The sequence below is a fragment of the Bombus pyrosoma genome, linkage group LG4 (assembly GCF_014825855.1).
Source record: "Bombus pyrosoma isolate SC7728 linkage group LG4, ASM1482585v1, whole genome shotgun sequence".
Taxonomy (NCBI): Eukaryota; Metazoa; Arthropoda; class Insecta; order Hymenoptera; family Apidae; genus Bombus; species Bombus pyrosoma.
This window is the reverse complement of record NC_057773.1, coordinates 1,576,790-1,595,193: the sequence shown is the minus strand read 5'-3', so window position 1 is coordinate 1,595,193 and position 18,404 is coordinate 1,576,790. Positions and strand designations below refer to the sequence as shown.

Genomic DNA, 18,404 nt, shown 5'->3' with positions numbered 1-18,404 from the left:
TTCTACCTTAATCTTGAACAAAGTCCTACTCAAATTAATTAGGAGAATGCTTCGATGAAACTGATTGAATATCGGGAAAAAAGGGAGCGTTGTTTTTCCCTAAAAAGGATTTGAGACTGCTTTGAGCGGTAAACCAACTGTTGTTCGTAGCGAAAGTCGTCTGATTTTCAGGTGGTTTCAACGTTGTTAAGTTCGGTGATGCGATCGATGTGAGGGGCATCATCTCTTTAGTAACTAGTCGATTATCAGTTGGAACTAGACACTATAGGAACCTTTACGCCATGAGACTGCATCACCCTGGATCGGGGGAGAGTTACTGGTTGCATCAAGACACAACCATGTATCAGGTATTTTGACATCTTCCGTTCCGAAACAAGTTTTCTTATTAGAAACAGTGGGATTAAGGCTCGTTTGTTATTACCAGGTTCAAGAAAAGTACGAGAAAAAACATCCTCACTGCGAGTGGAGGTACGAACTGAGGGTACGATACTTGCCACAGAACCTGAATGATTTATATGAAAAGGATAAAGTGACCTTCTACTATTACTACGATCAGGTATCTTCAAGAATCAACCGAGCTGCACCAGCTCCATCGATTTTATAATAGTTGAACAGGATTTAATTGCTTATCCCGTAGGTTCGAAACGATTATCTCTGCGCAAACCACGCAGCTCTTGATCAGGATGTGGCGGTACAACTATGTTGTCTTGAGATTCGCTACTTCTTCAAAGACATGCCACAGGTCGCGCTCGACAAAAAGAGCAATCTCGAGTACCTAGAGAGAGAGGTAAGCGCATTGTTCCTACGAAAGTTGTTTGGTTTGTTTGACAGTTTGCTGTAAAAGCGTCGCGTTTGGTTCGCAGGTCGGTCTACACAAGTTCTTACCGCGGTCCGTGTTGAATGGAATGAAACCAAAGGCACTACGCAAGTTAATACAGCAGCATTTCAAAAAAGTTGCAGCATTGTCTGAGCTGGAATGCATGTTCAAATTCTTCGATCTCTTGCGCGCGCATTACAGATTCGATCAGGAAAGATTTATATGCGCTTTGGGGGTGAGTTTGTCGAATTGCCGTAGCTCTGTCTACTTATAGTTATCATAGTCTAAAACTGTCTTGTATCGTTCTGCACTACAGTCCAGCTGGTCTATACCTGTAGAACTAGTTATTGGACCAGATTTAGGCATATCTTACATGGCTCACAGAGGAGGAACGGTGGTAAATATCTGATTAACACACTAGCTGGTTTTATAAAAAATGTTACAATGTTTTGTTGGTAATATTAAATCTTTCATAGCCAACGAGAATGGCAGAGTTCTCTCAAATACAATCTATTCAAACGCTGGTATCGGACTGTAAAGAACATGCAAAAGCGTGTATTAAATTAAGAGTAGCTGGAGCAGCAGAAACGCTTAGTATAACTTGCTCGAGTCTAGATCAAGCGGAAAGTCTTGCGGATTTAATCGATGGGTACTGTAGGCTAATTACTGGAAGCAATACCTCGTTATGGAACAGAAAAGGTATGGTAATATTTGACTAAAATTTGTTAAGCAGCCGTAAAAACTGGCATGCTCCTAAAAAATTGTGTTCAACAATCTCGATGTTGAGGCAATGAACATTTCCTTTAATTTTTATCGGTATTCGTGATAGTGTTCGAAGAACTATAAAAATTTATTTTATTTATAAGCGTCACAGAACGTTTAGTTTCGTTGTATTTTTATAATGAAATCATATATTATACCCCAAATATCTCGCACGAATCCCTTTTACGTTATATAAAAGATACTAAGTTATAATCGTTTACACTTCCAAGCTGCATCGTGGAAAAATTATCCCTGTCCATGCAAAGGTTTGTAGTTTTGAATGATCCTGAGCTGTAGTTTACTGTCTCGTTTAGAATACTTGCATGAGAACCACGATTGATTTATTCACGATTATTGATTATATTCTCGACTTCAAAATAGATGCTCATCCACCAAAGTACAGACAAGAGGGATCCAATAGTCCTGAGAAAAACGTAAGCAAAACGGGAACAATTTTATCAGAGGACTACGCAGAAATCGTGGACGAAGAAGGAGACTATTCAACGCCAGCTAGTGAGTGTAATTTAAAAAAAACAAGTTTGTCATACTACCTACCTTTTACACCCAAAGGAATATTAAACTTTGATTGTTAATAATTTCAATAATTTTAGCTAGAGATTATGAGATAGTCAGGAATCAAGTGGAACTAGGTGAAATCATTGGAGAGGGCCAGTTTGGCAATGTACATAAAGGTTCTTATAAAGGACGGGACAATCAAGTAATACCTGTAGCAGTTAAAACCTGTAAAGTCGATGCAGATCTTGCAACTTCGGAAAAATTTCTCGAAGAAGCCTGTAAAAAAATTTCTTCTTAATTTATCAACAGAGTAGAAGCTGCAGCTGTGTGATTAATACTTGTATAAAATTTCAGATATAATGCAACAATTCGAACATCCTCATATCATAAGACTAATAGGAGTATGTTCCGAAGCGCCGATTTGGTTGGTGATGGAATTGGCCAAATTAGGAGAGATGCGAGCTTATCTACAATCGAACAAACACCGTTTGGACCTCGCCACTCTTCTACTTTACACCTTTCAATTGAGCACTGCCTTATCGTATCTTGAGAGCAAGAAATTTGTACACAGGTAATTATAGAAAAAAATTATGACTCAAGAACAATTTCGTCTATCACTGTAAATATTTATTAATTTTTATAGAGATATTGCTGCAAGAAATGTACTAGTCTCTGCACACAATTCCGTAAAATTAGCAGACTTTGGTCTTAGTAGATGGGTAGAAGATCAAAGTTATTATACAGCTAGTAGATGTAAATTACCTATTAAATGGATGGCACCGGAGAGTATTAATTTTCGAAGATTTACAACGTCGTCTGACGTTTGGATGTTTGGTAGGTGTTTTAAGATAAACAGTGATGTTCTTTTCCATACTTGATAGTAATGTAAAATATTTTCTTTTTGCTCCTTCAGGTGTATGCATGTGGGAAATTTTAATGTTAGGTGTAAAACCGTTCCAAGGTGTAAAAAATAACGAAGTGATTCGTAAATTAGAGAACGGAGAAAGACTTGCGTTACCGAATCATTGTCCTCCGCGATTATATTCTTTGATGTCTCAGTGCTGGAGTTATGAACCCAGTAAACGTCCGACGTTTAAAGAAATCAGAGAAACGTTACAGTACGTACATTTACTTAATAAATTTCATTTAATTTAATCTTGGTTACCTTTGCTTGATTTCGTTGTCGATAGTTTGTGTTAAATTAAAAATTACGATATTGTAGTGAAATTTTATTGGAAGAAAAACATCAGCAACAAGAAACGATGAGACGAGAGAACAGAAGAGTGCAAGCTATGTCTTGGGGTACGTAAAAAGAAAATAAAGAATAAATTACATTCGATGCAGTCGAGATACTTTGGTGAGCACGAAGTAGATAATTTTTCGTCATTTAGGTGCAGACGATGTACCACCACCTAAACCTTCGAGGCAACCGCAAAACACAACAGATCAATCTCAGCTAACCGCTGCAGCGCCAGTTTCGACATATATCGTGGCACAAAGCCCCGAGGTTCTTGCACAACTTCTCAAGGATAATCAAACTAGGGGGGTATGTCCCTCCGTCTACACAACACCCGCTTCGCCTTTCAATACCTTAGCCGTACAATTTCAAGACGAAGAGCAAGTCTTAACTACCGCCTTAGTTTCAGATCTACCCTTTTTCGATTCAGCCACCTCAGAACCTTCTGCCTCCCACGATACTCATTCAGGAGATTCCACTTTGTCCGACACTAATTTAGATTCCCTTGATTCCTCGGACACTCCTCTCATGTCGAGCCTTAATATTTCAGACGCGACACAAGCTCAGTCCCCCGCTGCCAATAGAAAGCAGCAGAAGGTTAAAGAGATGCAAAATTTGTACGCGGTTAGTTCAAAAGTCGTTGGTAGCATTACTGGAGATTTGTATTCTCCCGTGCAAAAATTCACAACGTCCAATGCTATTCCTGCTACAACTAGCGTAGCCACTTGTGGCGAAATATACGGGCCTGTCGCTAATTTCACGCAAAGTTCTGCCATCGTTGGTAATCTTAGTCAGAGCCCCAGCGTAGGTGGTAATTTTGGTGAAAATCCTGGAAACTTTGGGCCTAGTAGTTTAAATAGTATCGTAGGATTGAACAATCAAAATCACTCGTCAAATTTTGGCCAATTTTCTGTTAATAACACGAATCAAACATTCGGTGTTGCTCAACCGGTAAGCCAAAATTCTAGTTGCATACAAAATCCTGTCACTGCCGTCGCGTATCCTCGTGTATCGATTGTTAGTTCGACCAGTGCTGTTGTTCCTGGGTCAAATACGGAATGTTTGTACGGACCGGTACTGAAATTTCGAGCGCAAAACATTCAAAATCAAAATGTCTCTGATTTGAAACCCGTAAACGTATCGGTTGGATCTGCCATACCAAATTCGAGAAGCAATTTAGCACACACTTCGGCTCCAGGACAAAATCTACAAGCACAGCCGATGCACGCCCAGAATTATCAGCATCAGCAAATCTATTCGAACATTAGCCATCCAGGAACGCAACCAATGTACATGTCACAGTCACAGAACGTGCAAAACATCCAAAAACAAAATCCCATTCATCAACCCGTTTCTTACATCCCAACACAACATACGAATCAGCAAAATCAAGCGACAGGTGCTAACCCAATTTACACGGCACAAACGGCTTCAGTTACGGTGGTGCAAGCTCAGAAGATTCAGGGCCCCGTATACGTACAACAAATTCAAGCTGGGATTGCGAGTCACGTACCGAGCGCTCAAGCAATGAATCAGCAATTGTCTTTTGAAATAGCACAAAGTCATCCCGTTCAAATGCATTTCGCCACATCAGGTGGCTCAGTTCAACCCACTAGCCAGCAACACATGCATCCAAGCACATCTAACATTGTAATGGGGCAACAATCGACTTCTGTTATCGCCACGCAGCATGCTCCGACACAATGCAACGTATCAAATCTGTCAGCAACCATAGCGAACGCGACACAGTATTTACAGCAACCAGTGATGCAGGCGGGAATCATAAGATCAAGCACTCCTCAGATAGCAACTGGTGTTGCAAAAATTACTACATTCGTAAACCAAAAACAAGACGAACAACTGACAAGCTCGACAGATGGTACACTCTCTGGATCACTGATATCTTCCGCTGTCAGTGATAGCACAATGTCATCGAGCAGCTCGATGACAGAGGAGGCACAGCAAGATCAGGTTTGGCAAAGCCTCCTAGGAATGACAATCGCATCCTCTATCTGCAACAGCATATTGTTTTTATTTATGATTCGAAATTCTTGCAGCACCATACTTCTGTTGCAAATCAAATGTATATACAATACATACATACATACATACATACATACATACGTATATATTATATTGCTTCTGGTATAATGCAGATGCGCTCACATGCTCGTTTAAATTCACACAATGGCCCTTTTCTTTCGTTTATACACAACTAGACGATATTTTTTGTTTATAACCGAAATGAATTTTATTTTGCAGTTTTGGTAGGCTAATCTTTTTGCATGAAGAATGGAGATAATATTATCACTATAACAATCTGAGCTGCATGAAATGAGTATGATTGCACTACTATTGTTCTGAAATTGGTTTTGCATCGAGAATTATGCATCTCTTTAATTTTACTATGTACATATGTTTATGAAACTGTACATTATCTTAACGATTAGGAGCGAATTGATGAAAATAAAATGAATCCTTTTCTTTCAGAGAGCCATACAATCACAGTTCGATAACATTGCAGAAAATTTCAACAGTGGAATTGACGATGAACAAAAATTATTAGAACAACGACTTTTGGAACAACAACGCCAGTCGGAAGAAGATAGTCGTTGGTTGGCAAGGGAAGAGGTGCGATTTATTACTTGCATTTTTCATATTTATGATGCATTATTTATTTGCTCATTCTACTATTGTTTATTTCCATATTTAGAAACGTCTGTCCATTGCGACAAGTGGAGACGAAAGCGCGAGTCCACCAATTCCCCGTTCAGTTACGCAATCACCAAATCATGAACAACATAGTGCTAATACCGGTTCTATAGGTTCCGATAAAAGTACCGAAAAAATAATTGTAGTGAAGGTAATTTTTTTAATGTTTAAATCATTTTTAAATGTAAAGAAAATTACAGAGAATGCCTATTTTGTAGAAAATGGAACCAACACCAACTGCTGATCTAGATAGAACGAACGATAAGGTATATGATTGTACCACCAGTGTAGTTCGTGCTGTGATGTCTTTATCTCAAGGTATGAATTATTATGTAAGATACTGAGGTATGTATGACGTTTTAAATAATATTTTAATTCACAAACTTAGGTGTCCAACAAAGCAAAGCTGACCAATATTTGGAATTAGTACGTAAAGTGGGTATCGAATTGAAGGCCTTACTTTCATCTGTAGATGTTCTGATGGACATATTACCTACATCTGCTCATCGAGAAGTAGAAATGGCGCATAAAGTTCTTAGTAAGGATATGGCAGAACTTGTAGCTGCCATGAAGCAAGCTCAGAAATACAGTGCTACTACTTTGGATGCAGAATACCGAAAGTAAATGTTTCGATTAATACCTATTGGTATATCTCCATGCATAACAGATGAATGAAAATATTAAGAAATATTTAATGTAATTTCAGAGGAATGCTATCAGCAGCACATATTTTAGCAATGGACGCAAAAAATCTTTTAGATGTAATTGATTCGATACGCATTCGATATCCATACGTAGAAGGCCAAATTTGCCAAAAGCAAAATCATATTAGTACTTCACAAGAATCAATGCCAGAAAGTCGTATTCGTTCGAGTCAATCTGGAGAACATTTCTTAAGAAGAAGTCAGTCGAGTGAACGTCAAGGTACAACATTCAGACAGAGTCAAAGCGGTGATCTTCTACATAGAATGGGACAATCCGTTGATCGTTCGTTGCAGGTAAACTGTACTTTAAACTTAATTTTATATGACGATTAAATAACGTAAGTAGAACAATATTCTAAAAATACAATTTTGCATTTAGGGTAGCCAAACTGATGTTAGCAGTAGTTCTAGTTTAGAAAGAAGGCATCATATCGTCACTAACAGTCTCGAACGTAATTCAACAACAAGGAGACAAATGACCACAAATAGCTTAGAAAGAAAAAGACCATCGTTATCTTGTAATATCAGCCCTATGAATAATTCGGTTAATCTGCCACCAATGGTACCAGTTACCTGTAATTTAGTCCAAACAGTTGGACCTGTCATTCATCCAAGTCAAACAGTTACAACAGGTATTAATCAACAGTCAGTGTTTGCACCTAATAATAAAACGACAAATGAAAGTGCAACAACTGATAGCTAACAACGAGGTGTCTTGTATTAAGGTAAATTCAAATTATTCATTACATTCACATGAAATTTCTTGTACTCGTTACTTTACTGCATTTATATTTGTTAATTTCAGGAAAACTTCGAGGGAATAATTATATGTACATAGACTACATCGTACAAGTTACCCATTTACGTCTCACGCATAATTCAGCAGCAGGAGATTTAGTATTTATGCTTTTTATAGCTCTTTTTAACATTTAACAAACTTTGTCTAAACGTACTTATAGATAGGACAGTATTCGTTAGATGTAGTCATAGAATTATTACTAAAAGACGTAAGTCACAGCTATAAAGAAATCACTCCAAAGCTTTAGAATTATTGTTAATTTGTTATTATATGACAACCACGTGTATAGGGTGACGCAAAAGGCACCCTCGAATTTAAAGTTCAAGCGTTATAAGTGTACGTAATTTTTATCGATACAAAACCAATATTTACATGAGGAGTTATTTAAATTTTGTTACATATACTTTAACATCATTGAAAATTAACTACAACAGGCTTGCTATTACAATATCACGATGTATACGATCCATAACTTTGGAGATTGTCTCATTGCATCACCCTGTAAGTAGTTGAATAATTCTATATATATTTATAAATATATATTTAAACGAATAGTTCGAAGTATTCTGCAAAAATCGAATTTCTCATAGGATACAATTTTGCGAAGTTGTTTTTATGAATTTATAATTTAATAGTCTATTTCCTGCTAAGAGGAGTGATTATAATTGTAAAAAATGGGACTGAACGTTATTTCTATTAGGTAATTATTTAGCAATTCATACCAATTTGTGAAATTTATATAAAATGTTTTATAAAAAATGAATCATTCTTCAGCGGCAAGTCAGTTCCTATAAAATATTTATAAAAATTTCATCTTTGCATAAGAATAGTATTGATAACTCATCAACACAGTGCGCTTGTAAGAACACACATAGTGCATTTATGACTCTATTAAATATTCCATAAATATGAAGTATTCCATTTTTATACATTTATTACCTTTTATGTTCCTGGGAAAATTTAGTTTCATATTAAATTAATATTATTATCCATGATGATTGACTGATTTTTATATTATTCATTATTTTACAACAACCATAATTTTTTAATACTAATGTGCCAAGGTGTGTTTATATAATATAAATAAATTTTGCTATTAACGCAATAAAAATGTACAGTAATATTTTAATGTATCATCCCAGGAATTTGTAATTCATGATTATGACGTTTGACACTGCTATTGCATCGAGAGTATAAAGTACTTTTTTTTCTAGAATTGCATTAAGTAGATATATGTAAATAGATACCCAAAATTTATATCATTTAATAATAATGTTACTATGTATATGCATATTTTGAACATTTGTCACAGTTTAGTTACATATTTATCAGAATTCCACTGAAAAATAGATACATCTTGTGGTGTACGTTTATACTGTCTTCGATATTATAATACTATATAAAGTATACCATTTGTTCTATAATTCCTTTACATGATATGTAATTATCGCAAGAATGTCATGACGAATATCACAATATATACTGATATAATAAAATTATAAGATTTTTAGGACGAACTTATTCTTTATGAAACACACAATTGACTCTTATAACTTCGACTGAGTTTTATATTTTTAATTTCTTGTTGGTAAATTTATTCAGTTACTTCTATGTATAAGCTAACATGAAAATAGAAGCTTAATTTATTTTAGCTTTATAGCTAAAATTCTTTTATAGTTACATTATACAAGATTTTGAAAACTGTCACAAAATAATAAATACATGAATTATTTATAATTGTTAGTGCTGATAATTGTTCTTAAAGATGTAGTTGCAATTCTTTAAGAAGAGAAAGAAGAAAAAATAGATACTGAAACGAAAATATTCTACCATCATTGATCCTGTTACTGTTATCAGATAGGTGATAAAGACTAAGAATAAACACAGTATGTAATATTTAAAAAATATTTATAAAATTGCGTAAATGTAACTATGTATTATGACCACACACAGAATAATAAACAACAAGAATGATTTCAGCAGTATAAGTAATTTCAGTTACCATATTTTGAACTATAATACTTAATACCATTAATAATTGAATATCTAGCATACTTAGTTAGAAGAGCATTAACATTCATTTTATGTGTTGTTAAATTTCTGAAAAAAAAAAATAAAATAATTTCTATGACAAAAAAAATTTTACAAATGCAATTAATTTTTACTTACGTTATATAGGGTGTTATTTCTTGGACTGTCCACTTCTTTTTTGCTTTAAAAAGTTTATTAAATCTTTCATCAATATCTATTGGCAAATCAGTTTCTGGAAAAGATATTATTTCTTTTTCCATTAAATTATTCCACTTAATAAGTGCAATTCCATATAGATATTCTTCTTTTGGTTCTATTTCTACATACAAAGAAATATAATATAAGCAATTATTCTTATTATAAGTAACATATGTAAATTGTAATTCTTTTTACGAAAATTTTTATTTACTTTCTGGGGTACCAATATTCCATGACTTCATGAATTGTTTGTATTCAGTTACTGGAGAAGCAACAAACAGTACTTTTGCTAAAGTTTTGCAACATTTTTCTTCATTATATCTATAATATTGTTACTTATTACAACAAGTTAAAATTATAAAATACATTATACACTATATTAGAAAGATTTCTGCATAAGTTGTCTATACTTATATAATGGTGTTCCATCCTTTCTTAATTTTTCACTTATTTCTGTATATTTTGTAAACAAAGTATTAAAAACTGGTTTGTAAATAAATTCTTTCAAAAATTCATATGTAATTTCTTTGTCTACTTCATCTATTTCCCAACTATTTTCCTCAAAAAGATCTAACATAAGTGTTAAACTTCGGACCTCAAATTCAAATGATATAAGACGAAAATAACCTTGAGACCAAGAAACAAGAAATAATATAATTATTTAATATTAATATTAGCATAGTTAATTAATATCGTTACTTAATTTCAAGTATGTGATAATTAATAATTTTTGTAAAAAATATACTACCATCAATATTGGTTATTAAATAATTATTTAAAGCTTGGATTAGTTCAGCTTCACTGGCTTGTATTTCGTTTTTTAATCTATGCCAATCATATAAAAGTTCGTGAGATATCGATGATTCATACTCTATTCCTTTAAAAGATGTGGGCTCAAGAATATTAAGTAATTTTTCCAATTTAGGTCTACACTCCTTTACCTTTGATATTTTATACATATATTCACAGATAGAAAAATTTATACTTTCTTACTGTATCGATTTATATCAACCTTACATACCTCATAGTATGTATGAAAAATACCACAAATATTGTAAGCTTTTATTGTTCGGTTTGTATCCACATTTGTCTTCTGAGATAAATTTAATCTTGGTACTAACAAATAAGAATTAGATGTTTCTGCCTCACTAATATCATATGTTCGATCTTTTGTGCATAATACCACAGAATCTTCTTCAGTACCCTGGAACGTTAAACTAGAATGTTGCATAAATTATTAGTAAAATACATGCAAATTTAAATGATTGTATACCTGTCCCCAGTGTTTACTGTTTCTATTAAATTTTCATCAAGTTCTAATAGTTTGATGTGTTCTTGCATATTATGTTCTTTTGCAGAATATAAAATTTGTGTTACATTTAGTAGATCAGACTCATTAATAACAGCTAATTTTAAGCTTTCTTGTACTTCTTCCATTGTTCTTGAATAGCTATAGAAATAAAAATCAAAATACATCAGGCAAAAGATTAATTTAATATTTTATTACATTTATACATGTATAAAATATTATGAAAACATAATAATAATAAATAAAATTTTAAATTACCTAGCTTTTACAGTTTCCATCGTATGAAATTTAAAAAGGTTAGAATGAAGTTACGAGTTATCGAAAGAGATAAATTGTACTTTTTAAATTATAGTATTCACATTAATAAATTATATAAAAGTAAAGGTTTTATATTAAAACAATATATTTTATAGGTTTTTACGCGCCAATTTTTCTTCGTCCAATCGTAGAATAAATAAAACTGAAGATTGAAGATGGAGAAGTAGTATAGAATCTCTGGTTTCGATTTATCGAGAACTATATATCACTAGCGGCCATATTAATTGCCATTGCGTTTATTAAGAAACTTTGTTGTGATCAAAAAGTCTGAATTTGTACAATTTTCTTTTTCATCGAGGTATGTACGATTAATTGTTCTGAAGTGAAATGCGATGATAAATCTTTTCCGAAGATATAATTGTGAATGTAATGTATGGCCTGAATACTATAACAATGACTTATTTTTTATTTTATATTTGATTCCTTTTTGATGCCAATTTTTTAATGTACTCTTAATAATATATTCTTTATGTTACTGGCTCATCATATTGAGCTTGAAATATTATTCTACAATAATCAATTCAATTTTATTCTTTGTATTAACTGATGCAGCAAAAACCTTAATCAACCTAAATAAATATATGTTTTATAGATTATAACAAATTACATTCCATTGTAAACGAAGATAGATATCAATTTAAAAGAAAATGTTCTGAAGTATATATTCTATATTTTATATGAAAGTAACTAATTAATTATTTAATATTAGCTAATAATTTACTGTTCTTAGGAAGATAAACATCTTATAAAATACAAACATGTCAAATGATATGAACACCCAAATTGATAAGGTATGTTCTATTCAAAATATTATGCATGCCAAATTTTTTCATGACAGTTGGGATATGTGAAGTGTATTTGAAAGAAATGTATGTGCTGTTACAATTTGGCTGCTATCATAACTGCTAGATTAATTCTTCTAATTGGAAAACAGGAAATTTGTGGTAAACAATTTGTTGATTAATGCTAATTTTTCTTTGGATCAAGCCCAATGAGGAAGAAAATATCGATAAAGCAGAAGAAGAAGAAGGCACTTCATCTATTGATCTGCATGCGGTACCTATTTCTGCAAATTAAAATTTTGCTGCTTAATCTCTTTGTGTTTTTTATATTCCTTGCCTTTTGTTACTAACAGTAGGGTAGTTGTACGGTAGTGAAAATACTAACTACGTCATATAAATATGAATATACAGCATAATGTGCAAGTAATGGGATAAACTTTTAGCAAGAAAGTGGACTTGTATATGGAGGTTGTGAAGGACCAAATGCAATGTATGTAAAACTTGTCAGCAGTGATGGACATGAATTCATTGTTAAACGTGAACATGCTTTAACTAGTGGAACAATAAAAGCTATGCTAAGTGGCCCTGGACAATTCGCAGAAAATGAAGCTAATGAAGTAAACTTTCGAGAAATTCCGTAAGTATCTCTTAATTCTGCTTTTAATAAAACTTAACTATTCTTAATTAAATTTTTGTTTACAGATCTCATGTATTGCAAAAAGTTTGCATGTATTTTACTTACAAAGTACGCTATACAAATAGTAGCACAGAAATACCAGAATTCCCTATTGCACCTGAAATTGCATTAGAATTATTGATGGCTGGAAATTTCCTAGATTGTTAAATGTCACAAATAATGTCAATAACAAGCAATTCAGCTCTGAGGCATAACAAAATTGTTGACTATAATTTCAATTTTAAAAAAAAATTCAATATTGTGACACATTTTTAAAAGAAACTCATACTTTATATTTCGCAGCATGGTTATTGTTTTAATAATAAATAATTTTAATTGATTAAATGATTTAATTTACATAAACATAAACAACATAAATTTTAAAAATTAACACATTCAATATTAAATATTCTAAGTAAAATAGGAATTTCGATTAGTAAATGATATAAATATGCTGCATGTATTACTTGATTACGCTTTCCATATATTTCAGTAATACAATCAATTATTATCTAAACAAAATTTGTATTGGAAAATGATGTGCTGTTGTAATATTAAATATACATTCATGCTTGTCTGATATACAATTATAAGAACAGATTTATATTATGTACAATTCGAGCAAATTTCAATCAGTAGATTGTATGCTAATGGAGATTCTTATTTTTGAAAGCATTATGTATTGATATATTGTAGTTATATTTTTTGTTACATATAAGAATATTTATTTTTGGTTTCTATTTATGTTACAAATTACTTCATATTTATTATTTTTTAGCAACTTCTATAATTGGGTCTTACATTTTCCATATAGAAAATAGCACATAGATTCATAAGTAGAATACAATATAATTAGAAATATATTATGTGATATAATGTAAGAAAGAGAACACACGACACATTTTTACAAATCTTCATAAAGAAATGTATGTGTGTGAGACTGTATTCTAGTATAGTTAATTACAAAAATAAAAATTAATGATTGTTCTTCCTTACTTCTTACTTTTATCATAACAGGAAATATAATCTTAATTCTATTAATATATTTCTTATTTGGACAATAAATAATAGAATATTCGAATTAACATGTTTTTAGCTTAATCTATTACAGTTCTACTTGCTTTTTGTATCTTTTTCAATGTCTTTAAATTTTGCTTCTAATCGTTTCGAATATGCTGCCAATTTATATGCAGCTTGTTCTAGTTTAGTTACACTATCATCAATTTCATTGATGTTATCTAAAATTGGTTGCAATTTTTTATATTTCTCGTTTAAAGAATCCAAAGATTGAGCTACACTAGACGATATTGTTTTTAGTTCGGTATATTTCGCAATAGTTTCTTTGTTTAATCGTTCCAGTAAACGATAGTCAGCATGAGTGGAAGTAAGTTCCTCTTGTAAATATTCACCAGTTTTTTGGAACATCGTATTAGCTAAACGACTAAGATTTGGATCATGCGGATCCAATGCTTCAAAGCTACTTGTGCTTGTCGAAAGCGTAGTTCCTCGTTTTGGCGATCCACACCTTGAGTTGTGATCTGCTGAATTTTCCATAAAAGATTGTTCAATTTGAACGTCTTCTTTTAACGAATCTTTGGCGGATGTCATTGTCACAATAAATAATTATTTTTCTGACAAAGAATGGTATGTATATAACCTCCCTTGCGTCAAAAAGACGTATAATTTCCCCGACGTAAGTCAGTTATGGAGAATTAGCTATTGCATTGCGCTACCTATCATCTTCTAATCAAAACATTACTGTCGGTAATATAGTAATTGCACTTGTCGATTACCAATAAATCGTTTATTTTGATATGTAATGTATGTATTTCAGGAATATTTTAACATTTCAATACATATTATTTTATTAATAGGCAGTCATTTTACAATTATAGGAATATATGTATATTCTATGGCACAATAATTTATGTTTATGTTTATATAAATAATTTTTATACCACATTTACTTTTGACTTTGGTTTAGACTTTGGTAATCAGGCACCACCATGGCTTATATTTAAAGTAATTGGATATGTAAATGAAATGTTCTACTTAAAATATTTAATATTTTTTCATAACAGATATTCCAACAATTATTATTAGCATTTATAACCATTTGGATTATTTTGTTGCCACTTCCACGTATCCAAACCTATAATAATAATAATAACAATAATAATAATAATAATAGTACATTAAAGTAATTAATTATAAAATATTTATTAATTACTGCATAAGCAGTTGTTTTTAATGCATTAGTGAAACAGTAACTTACACATATCATCTATGTTTTTAGTAGCCTGCCAATTTAGTTCTTTGTTCGCTAAACTAGCATCTGCATAACTAGCAGATATATCTCCAGTTCTGCGTTCAACTATCTTATATGGTATTTTTTGTCCCGATGCTTTTTCAAATGCTCGTATGACTTCTAATACAGAATATCCTTTTCCAGTACCTAAATTAAACACTTTAAATCCAGCAGAGTTACGAATTTTCTGGTAAATCATTGCTTTTACATGACCTACAGCTAAATCTGTAATGTGAATATAATCTCGTACACCTACAAATTAATTATTAATTACCATTAATGGTGTTGACATGTATAAAATAGTTACCTATGTCATACTAACATAAATATTCACATAAATATTATATAAATATTTTGTACTTTTCAACCTACCTGTTCCATCATGAGTATCATAGTCATTGCCATAAACATATAAAAATTCCCTCTTGCCTACAGATACTTGAGCAATGTATGGCATTAAATTATTTGGCACTCCATTAGGATCTTCTCCAATTTGTCCAGAAGAATGAGCTCCAACTGGATTAAAATATCTTAAAGATATAACAGACCATTCCTGAAAACTTTTAATAATAAATATATAATTGTATTTTAATTGAAAAAACCAAAGATGTAGACAAATTTGACACCTTATCTGAAGTACATAAATCTTTCAAAACTTCTTCAACCATATATTTTGTTTTTCCATAAGGATTGGTACAATCACCAGTTTTCATATTCTCAACTAATGGTAATTTTTCAGGGACACCATAAACTGTAGCACTACTTGAATAAATAAAACGCTTTACATTGAAGTCTCTCATAACTTCTAATAAGTTTAGTGTCCCACAAACATTTGTCTTATAATATTCTAATGGCTTTTCGCAAGATTCACCTACTGCTTTTAATGCAGCAAAATGTATGACAGAATGAAACTCATACTAAAATAAAATTATTTTAATTATTCACTTTCATGATCCATTTATATTTGATAATATTGATAATCATACCTTCTTAAATACATCCTTTAATTCATTCCAATTGGTTACATCACATTGAATAAATGTAACTGTTTTATTTGTTAATTTTTCGACTCTTAGTAGACATTCTGGTTTTATATCATCATTACCTATGTACAAAAATCGCAAATATGTATTATATACCATTATATTAAATCATCTTTATTAAAATCCAGTTAAAAGAAAACAGAAATATATATTACTAATATTAATTATATAATTATAAACATACAATAAATATTACACATCCTATACTTGTTATCACCATTACATCTTATACTATGTTATATGTACATTATCATTAACTCCCTCAAATACTATTAATAAACTATATTACTCAATTAATAATTTGACAAATCATTATTTCCATATTAACTAATACTATAAAACATTACTTATTGTTTCATAGCAATAGTTTATAAGAAATAATCATTATTCTTTAACTTGATTCATTATTTCTCACCTTTATAAGCATTACTAAAGTTGTCTATAACCACCACCTCAAAATTTGCTTGCAATAGTTCCAATACTGTATGAGAACCAATGTACCCAGCACCCCCTGTTACCAATACATTCCAGGATTTGTTTGCCATAGTGTCACTCTGTTTTTCTGTTATTTTTAATGCATTATTCTACAATTATAGTGCTCCTAATATATTAGAATAAATCTATCATTCACACATATAGAACCAAATCTATGTTAATGGGATTAGATATAAAACAACAATATTGATTCACTAACTAGTCATTTTTAAACAGTTTGTCATTAATTCATCTTCAATTTATTCATAATAAAGATGTGACATTAGGTACCAAAATCTATATCTATTCCATATCATATATTTAAATCTGTTTCCAACTTACACAATTTATCTGAAATATTTATCCAAAAATACTGTATATACAAATATATACAATTCATATAAGCAAAAAGAAACTTTAGCGTGATATTTTATATACCCAAAAATTACATATCTCTATGTAATTTATACCATAAAAAAAAAAAATAGCATCATACCTTACTTCGTGACACGTAAGCAATTAACCTCACTTCCCAATCTCAGAGTGTCTAAGTTTAAAGTAATATAAGCACGGTAAGAAATTGTTTTGTTTGCTAAAGCTGGCTAAAGTTATATAATAGTAGATCATTGTGAACCTTTGTTAGTGTTTATAAGGTATTAAATATTAGTTAATATTTAACATTCCTAACATCGACCAGGAACCAGCAGATTTAATTCTAAGATTCGTCAATTTCTTTGGTAAATTGTTATTTAATATATACTACAATTTTAATATTCAGTTCTGTCATACGTATAAAGTGTTGACATTTTACGGTATCTACAATGCCTTTATCACTGATTCAATAACCAGAGTTGTAACGTGTATTATAAGTATTTTGTTTAGGAACAGCAAAAGTCAGCAAAGATCTTATAATGAATTTAACGAAAAGGATAAATAATACATAACTATAATCTATTTTAGGAAAATTTCATTGTAAAATATGTAAAACCTATTACTGAGTTGCGGGTATTGCATAATTCTTAGTTCAATAATCTAAAGATCACTATTTAGAAGAAAATAATTACGCGAAAAATAATTCCCTCAATCAGACTCTATAATCACCCTATATACTGTCCCTTACCACCCAATCATCTTCTCTCCCAAAAATATGTTAATCGTCATATCCTTTATTTTATAAACAAAATGCACATAATTGTAAATATATAGACAATTAAATTTTAAATAAAGAAATTAATTATTAGTTTCATCAGATTTTTCCATGTTTGTTCAAAACCTAAGCTGAAAAGTGTGATTCCTGAGATGGATTACTTCCAATTGATTTCCTGAAACTAATCGAAAATAATCGAAAAATGAATTTTTTTCGATTCAATTAATTTATGCAAACACATCAAGAACTACTCGTTAGCACACATGGACATAAATAAGAAAATATACTACTGACCATCCGTAGACGCTCACGGACATGCATACGCACATGCCTTAGTTTACGAAAAAGCATCCCCCATAACAGCGACGATTTTACGAATTTGTGAGCACACGAAGTGGAATTTATTGTTAATATATTGTTAAAATATATATTCGATAATATGTATCTTGCTGACAATGTAATTTATGTTCTATGAGGAATACAAAAAGACTGTAGCTAGTATCAGAATGGCTTCTTGTTTATTATGCCTTTAATTATAATTTGTTTAATATTAGCATATATGTATATGTAT

The 18,404-nt window shown here is 31.3% G+C and overlaps 5 protein-coding genes across 18 annotated transcripts in view; 2 read left to right on the top strand and 3 right to left on the bottom strand.

Moving 5' to 3' along the window:
* LOC122566658 (focal adhesion kinase 1) overlaps window positions 1–8,463 on the top strand; it is a 37,077-nt gene extending 28,614 nt beyond the window's left edge. For 7 of the 9 annotated variants that reach the window (XM_043724219.1, XM_043724216.1, XM_043724218.1 and 4 more), the window contains 21 exons: window positions 172–347; window positions 425–556; window positions 638–787; window positions 864–1,052; window positions 1,134–1,214; window positions 1,294–1,516; window positions 1,810–1,845; window positions 1,961–2,092; window positions 2,191–2,373; window positions 2,450–2,666; window positions 2,739–2,929; window positions 3,009–3,213; window positions 3,318–3,397; window positions 3,487–5,303; window positions 5,823–5,963; window positions 6,046–6,195; window positions 6,263–6,362; window positions 6,433–6,664; window positions 6,751–7,042; window positions 7,128–7,473; window positions 7,554–8,463. In XM_043724219.1, the coding sequence (XP_043580154.1) occupies window positions 172–347; window positions 425–556; window positions 638–787; window positions 864–1,052; window positions 1,134–1,214; window positions 1,294–1,516; window positions 1,810–1,845; window positions 1,961–2,092; window positions 2,191–2,373; window positions 2,450–2,666; window positions 2,739–2,929; window positions 3,009–3,213; window positions 3,318–3,397; window positions 3,487–5,303; window positions 5,823–5,963; window positions 6,046–6,195; window positions 6,263–6,362; window positions 6,433–6,664; window positions 6,751–7,042; window positions 7,128–7,451 (5,051 nt within the window). In that variant the 3' untranslated portion in view covers window positions 7,452–7,473; window positions 7,554–8,463. The remainder of the gene's footprint in view (window positions 1–171; window positions 348–424; window positions 557–637; window positions 788–863; window positions 1,053–1,133; window positions 1,215–1,293; window positions 1,517–1,809; window positions 1,846–1,960; window positions 2,093–2,190; window positions 2,374–2,449; window positions 2,667–2,738; window positions 2,930–3,008; window positions 3,214–3,317; window positions 3,398–3,486; window positions 5,304–5,822; window positions 5,964–6,045; window positions 6,196–6,262; window positions 6,363–6,432; window positions 6,665–6,750; window positions 7,043–7,127; window positions 7,474–7,553) is intronic. The other 2 variants (XM_043724220.1, XM_043724213.1) reach the window with 2 other exon arrangements.
* Window positions 5,214–11,485, bottom strand: LOC122566669 (sister chromatid cohesion protein DCC1). 2 transcript variants are annotated; one of them, XM_043724264.1, is made up of 8 exons: window positions 11,344–11,485; window positions 11,050–11,226; window positions 10,798–10,993; window positions 10,525–10,717; window positions 10,187–10,403; window positions 9,988–10,097; window positions 9,717–9,897; window positions 5,214–5,344 (listed from the first exon to the last, which is right to left on the bottom strand). In XM_043724264.1, the coding sequence occupies exons 1-8, from the start codon at window positions 11,361–11,363 to the stop codon at window positions 5,341–5,343; spliced, it is 1,098 nt and encodes a 365-aa protein (XP_043580199.1). In that variant the 5' UTR covers window positions 11,364–11,485; the 3' UTR covers window positions 5,214–5,340. The 2 variants fall into 2 exon arrangements, with proteins under 2 accessions (XP_043580199.1, XP_043580198.1); XM_043724263.1 differs by lacking the exon at window positions 5,214–5,344 and adding an exon at window positions 9,439–9,647.
* A 74-nt stretch (window positions 11,486–11,559) lies between these two features.
* On the top strand, window positions 11,560–13,856 carry LOC122566678 (elongin-C). Of its 4 annotated transcripts, XM_043724278.1 has the most exons (6): window positions 11,560–11,701; window positions 11,996–12,060; window positions 12,134–12,194; window positions 12,391–12,459; window positions 12,629–12,822; window positions 12,888–13,856. In XM_043724278.1, the coding sequence occupies exons 3-6, from the start codon at window positions 12,162–12,164 to the stop codon at window positions 13,027–13,029; spliced, it is 438 nt and encodes a 145-aa protein (XP_043580213.1). In that variant the 5' UTR covers window positions 11,560–11,701; window positions 11,996–12,060; window positions 12,134–12,161; the 3' UTR covers window positions 13,030–13,856. The 4 variants fall into 4 exon arrangements, with proteins under 4 accessions (XP_043580213.1, XP_043580215.1, XP_043580212.1 ...); XM_043724280.1 differs by lacking the exon at window positions 12,391–12,459; XM_043724277.1 differs by lacking the exon at window positions 11,996–12,060 and having other exon boundaries at window positions 11,568–11,701.
* Window positions 13,325–14,614, bottom strand: LOC122566677 (biogenesis of lysosome-related organelles complex 1 subunit 2). Its single transcript, XM_043724275.1, has one exon. It carries the CDS (start codon window positions 14,467–14,469, stop codon window positions 13,975–13,977), a length of 495 nt encoding a protein of 164 aa, XP_043580210.1. The 5' UTR covers window positions 14,470–14,614; the 3' UTR covers window positions 13,325–13,974.
* Window positions 14,615–14,708: 94 nt separating this feature from the next.
* On the bottom strand, window positions 14,709–18,350 carry LOC122566671 (UDP-glucose 4-epimerase). Of its 2 annotated transcripts, XM_043724265.1 has the most exons (7): window positions 17,183–18,350; window positions 16,628–16,774; window positions 16,156–16,274; window positions 15,796–16,086; window positions 15,542–15,722; window positions 15,137–15,421; window positions 14,709–15,013 (listed from the first exon to the last, which is right to left on the bottom strand). In XM_043724265.1, exons 2-7 carry the CDS (start codon window positions 16,755–16,757, stop codon window positions 14,961–14,963), a joined length of 1,059 nt encoding a protein of 352 aa, XP_043580200.1. In that variant the 5' UTR covers window positions 16,758–16,774; window positions 17,183–18,350; the 3' UTR covers window positions 14,709–14,960. The 2 variants fall into 2 exon arrangements, with proteins under 2 accessions (XP_043580200.1, XP_043580201.1); XM_043724266.1 differs by lacking the exon at window positions 17,183–18,350 and having other exon boundaries at window positions 16,628–16,776.
* Window positions 18,351–18,404: the final 54 nt, after the last annotated feature.

Bases quoted from the DNA above. Each gene is read 5' to 3' on its own strand.
- LOC122566671 (XM_043724265.1), bottom strand. From the start codon at position 16,757: ATGGCAAACAAATCCTGGAATGTATTGGTAACAGGGGGTGCTGGGTAC. The intron at 16,087-16,155 runs GTATGATTATCA...ATTTTATTTTAG, and splicing joins TAAAGGATGTATTTAAGAAG to TATGAGTTTCATTCTGTCAT. The intron at 15,014-15,136 runs GTAAGTTACTGT...TTATTATTATAG, and splicing joins TAAAAACATAGATGATATGT to GTTTGGATACGTGGAAGTGG.
- LOC122566678 (XM_043724278.1), top strand. From the start codon at position 12,162: ATGTCAAATGATATGAACACCCAAATTGATAAG. The intron at 12,460-12,628 runs GTACCTATTTCT...ATAAACTTTTAG, and splicing joins CATCTATTGATCTGCATGCG to CAAGAAAGTGGACTTGTATA. The intron at 12,823-12,887 runs GTAAGTATCTCT...TTTTGTTTACAG, and splicing joins GTAAACTTTCGAGAAATTCC to ATCTCATGTATTGCAAAAAG.
- LOC122566669 (XM_043724263.1), bottom strand. From the start codon at position 11,363: ATGGAAACTGTAAAAGCTAG. The intron at 10,718-10,797 runs GTATGTAAGGTT...AAAATATCAAAG, and splicing joins TTTTTCATACATACTATGAG to GTAAAGGAGTGTAGACCTAA. The intron at 10,098-10,186 runs GTATAGACAACT...ACAATATTATAG, and splicing joins GATGGAACACCATTATATAA to ATATAATGAAGAAAAATGTT.
- LOC122566677 (XM_043724275.1), bottom strand. From the start codon at position 14,469: ATGACATCCGCCAAAGATTCGTTAAAAGAAGACGTTCAAATTGAACAA.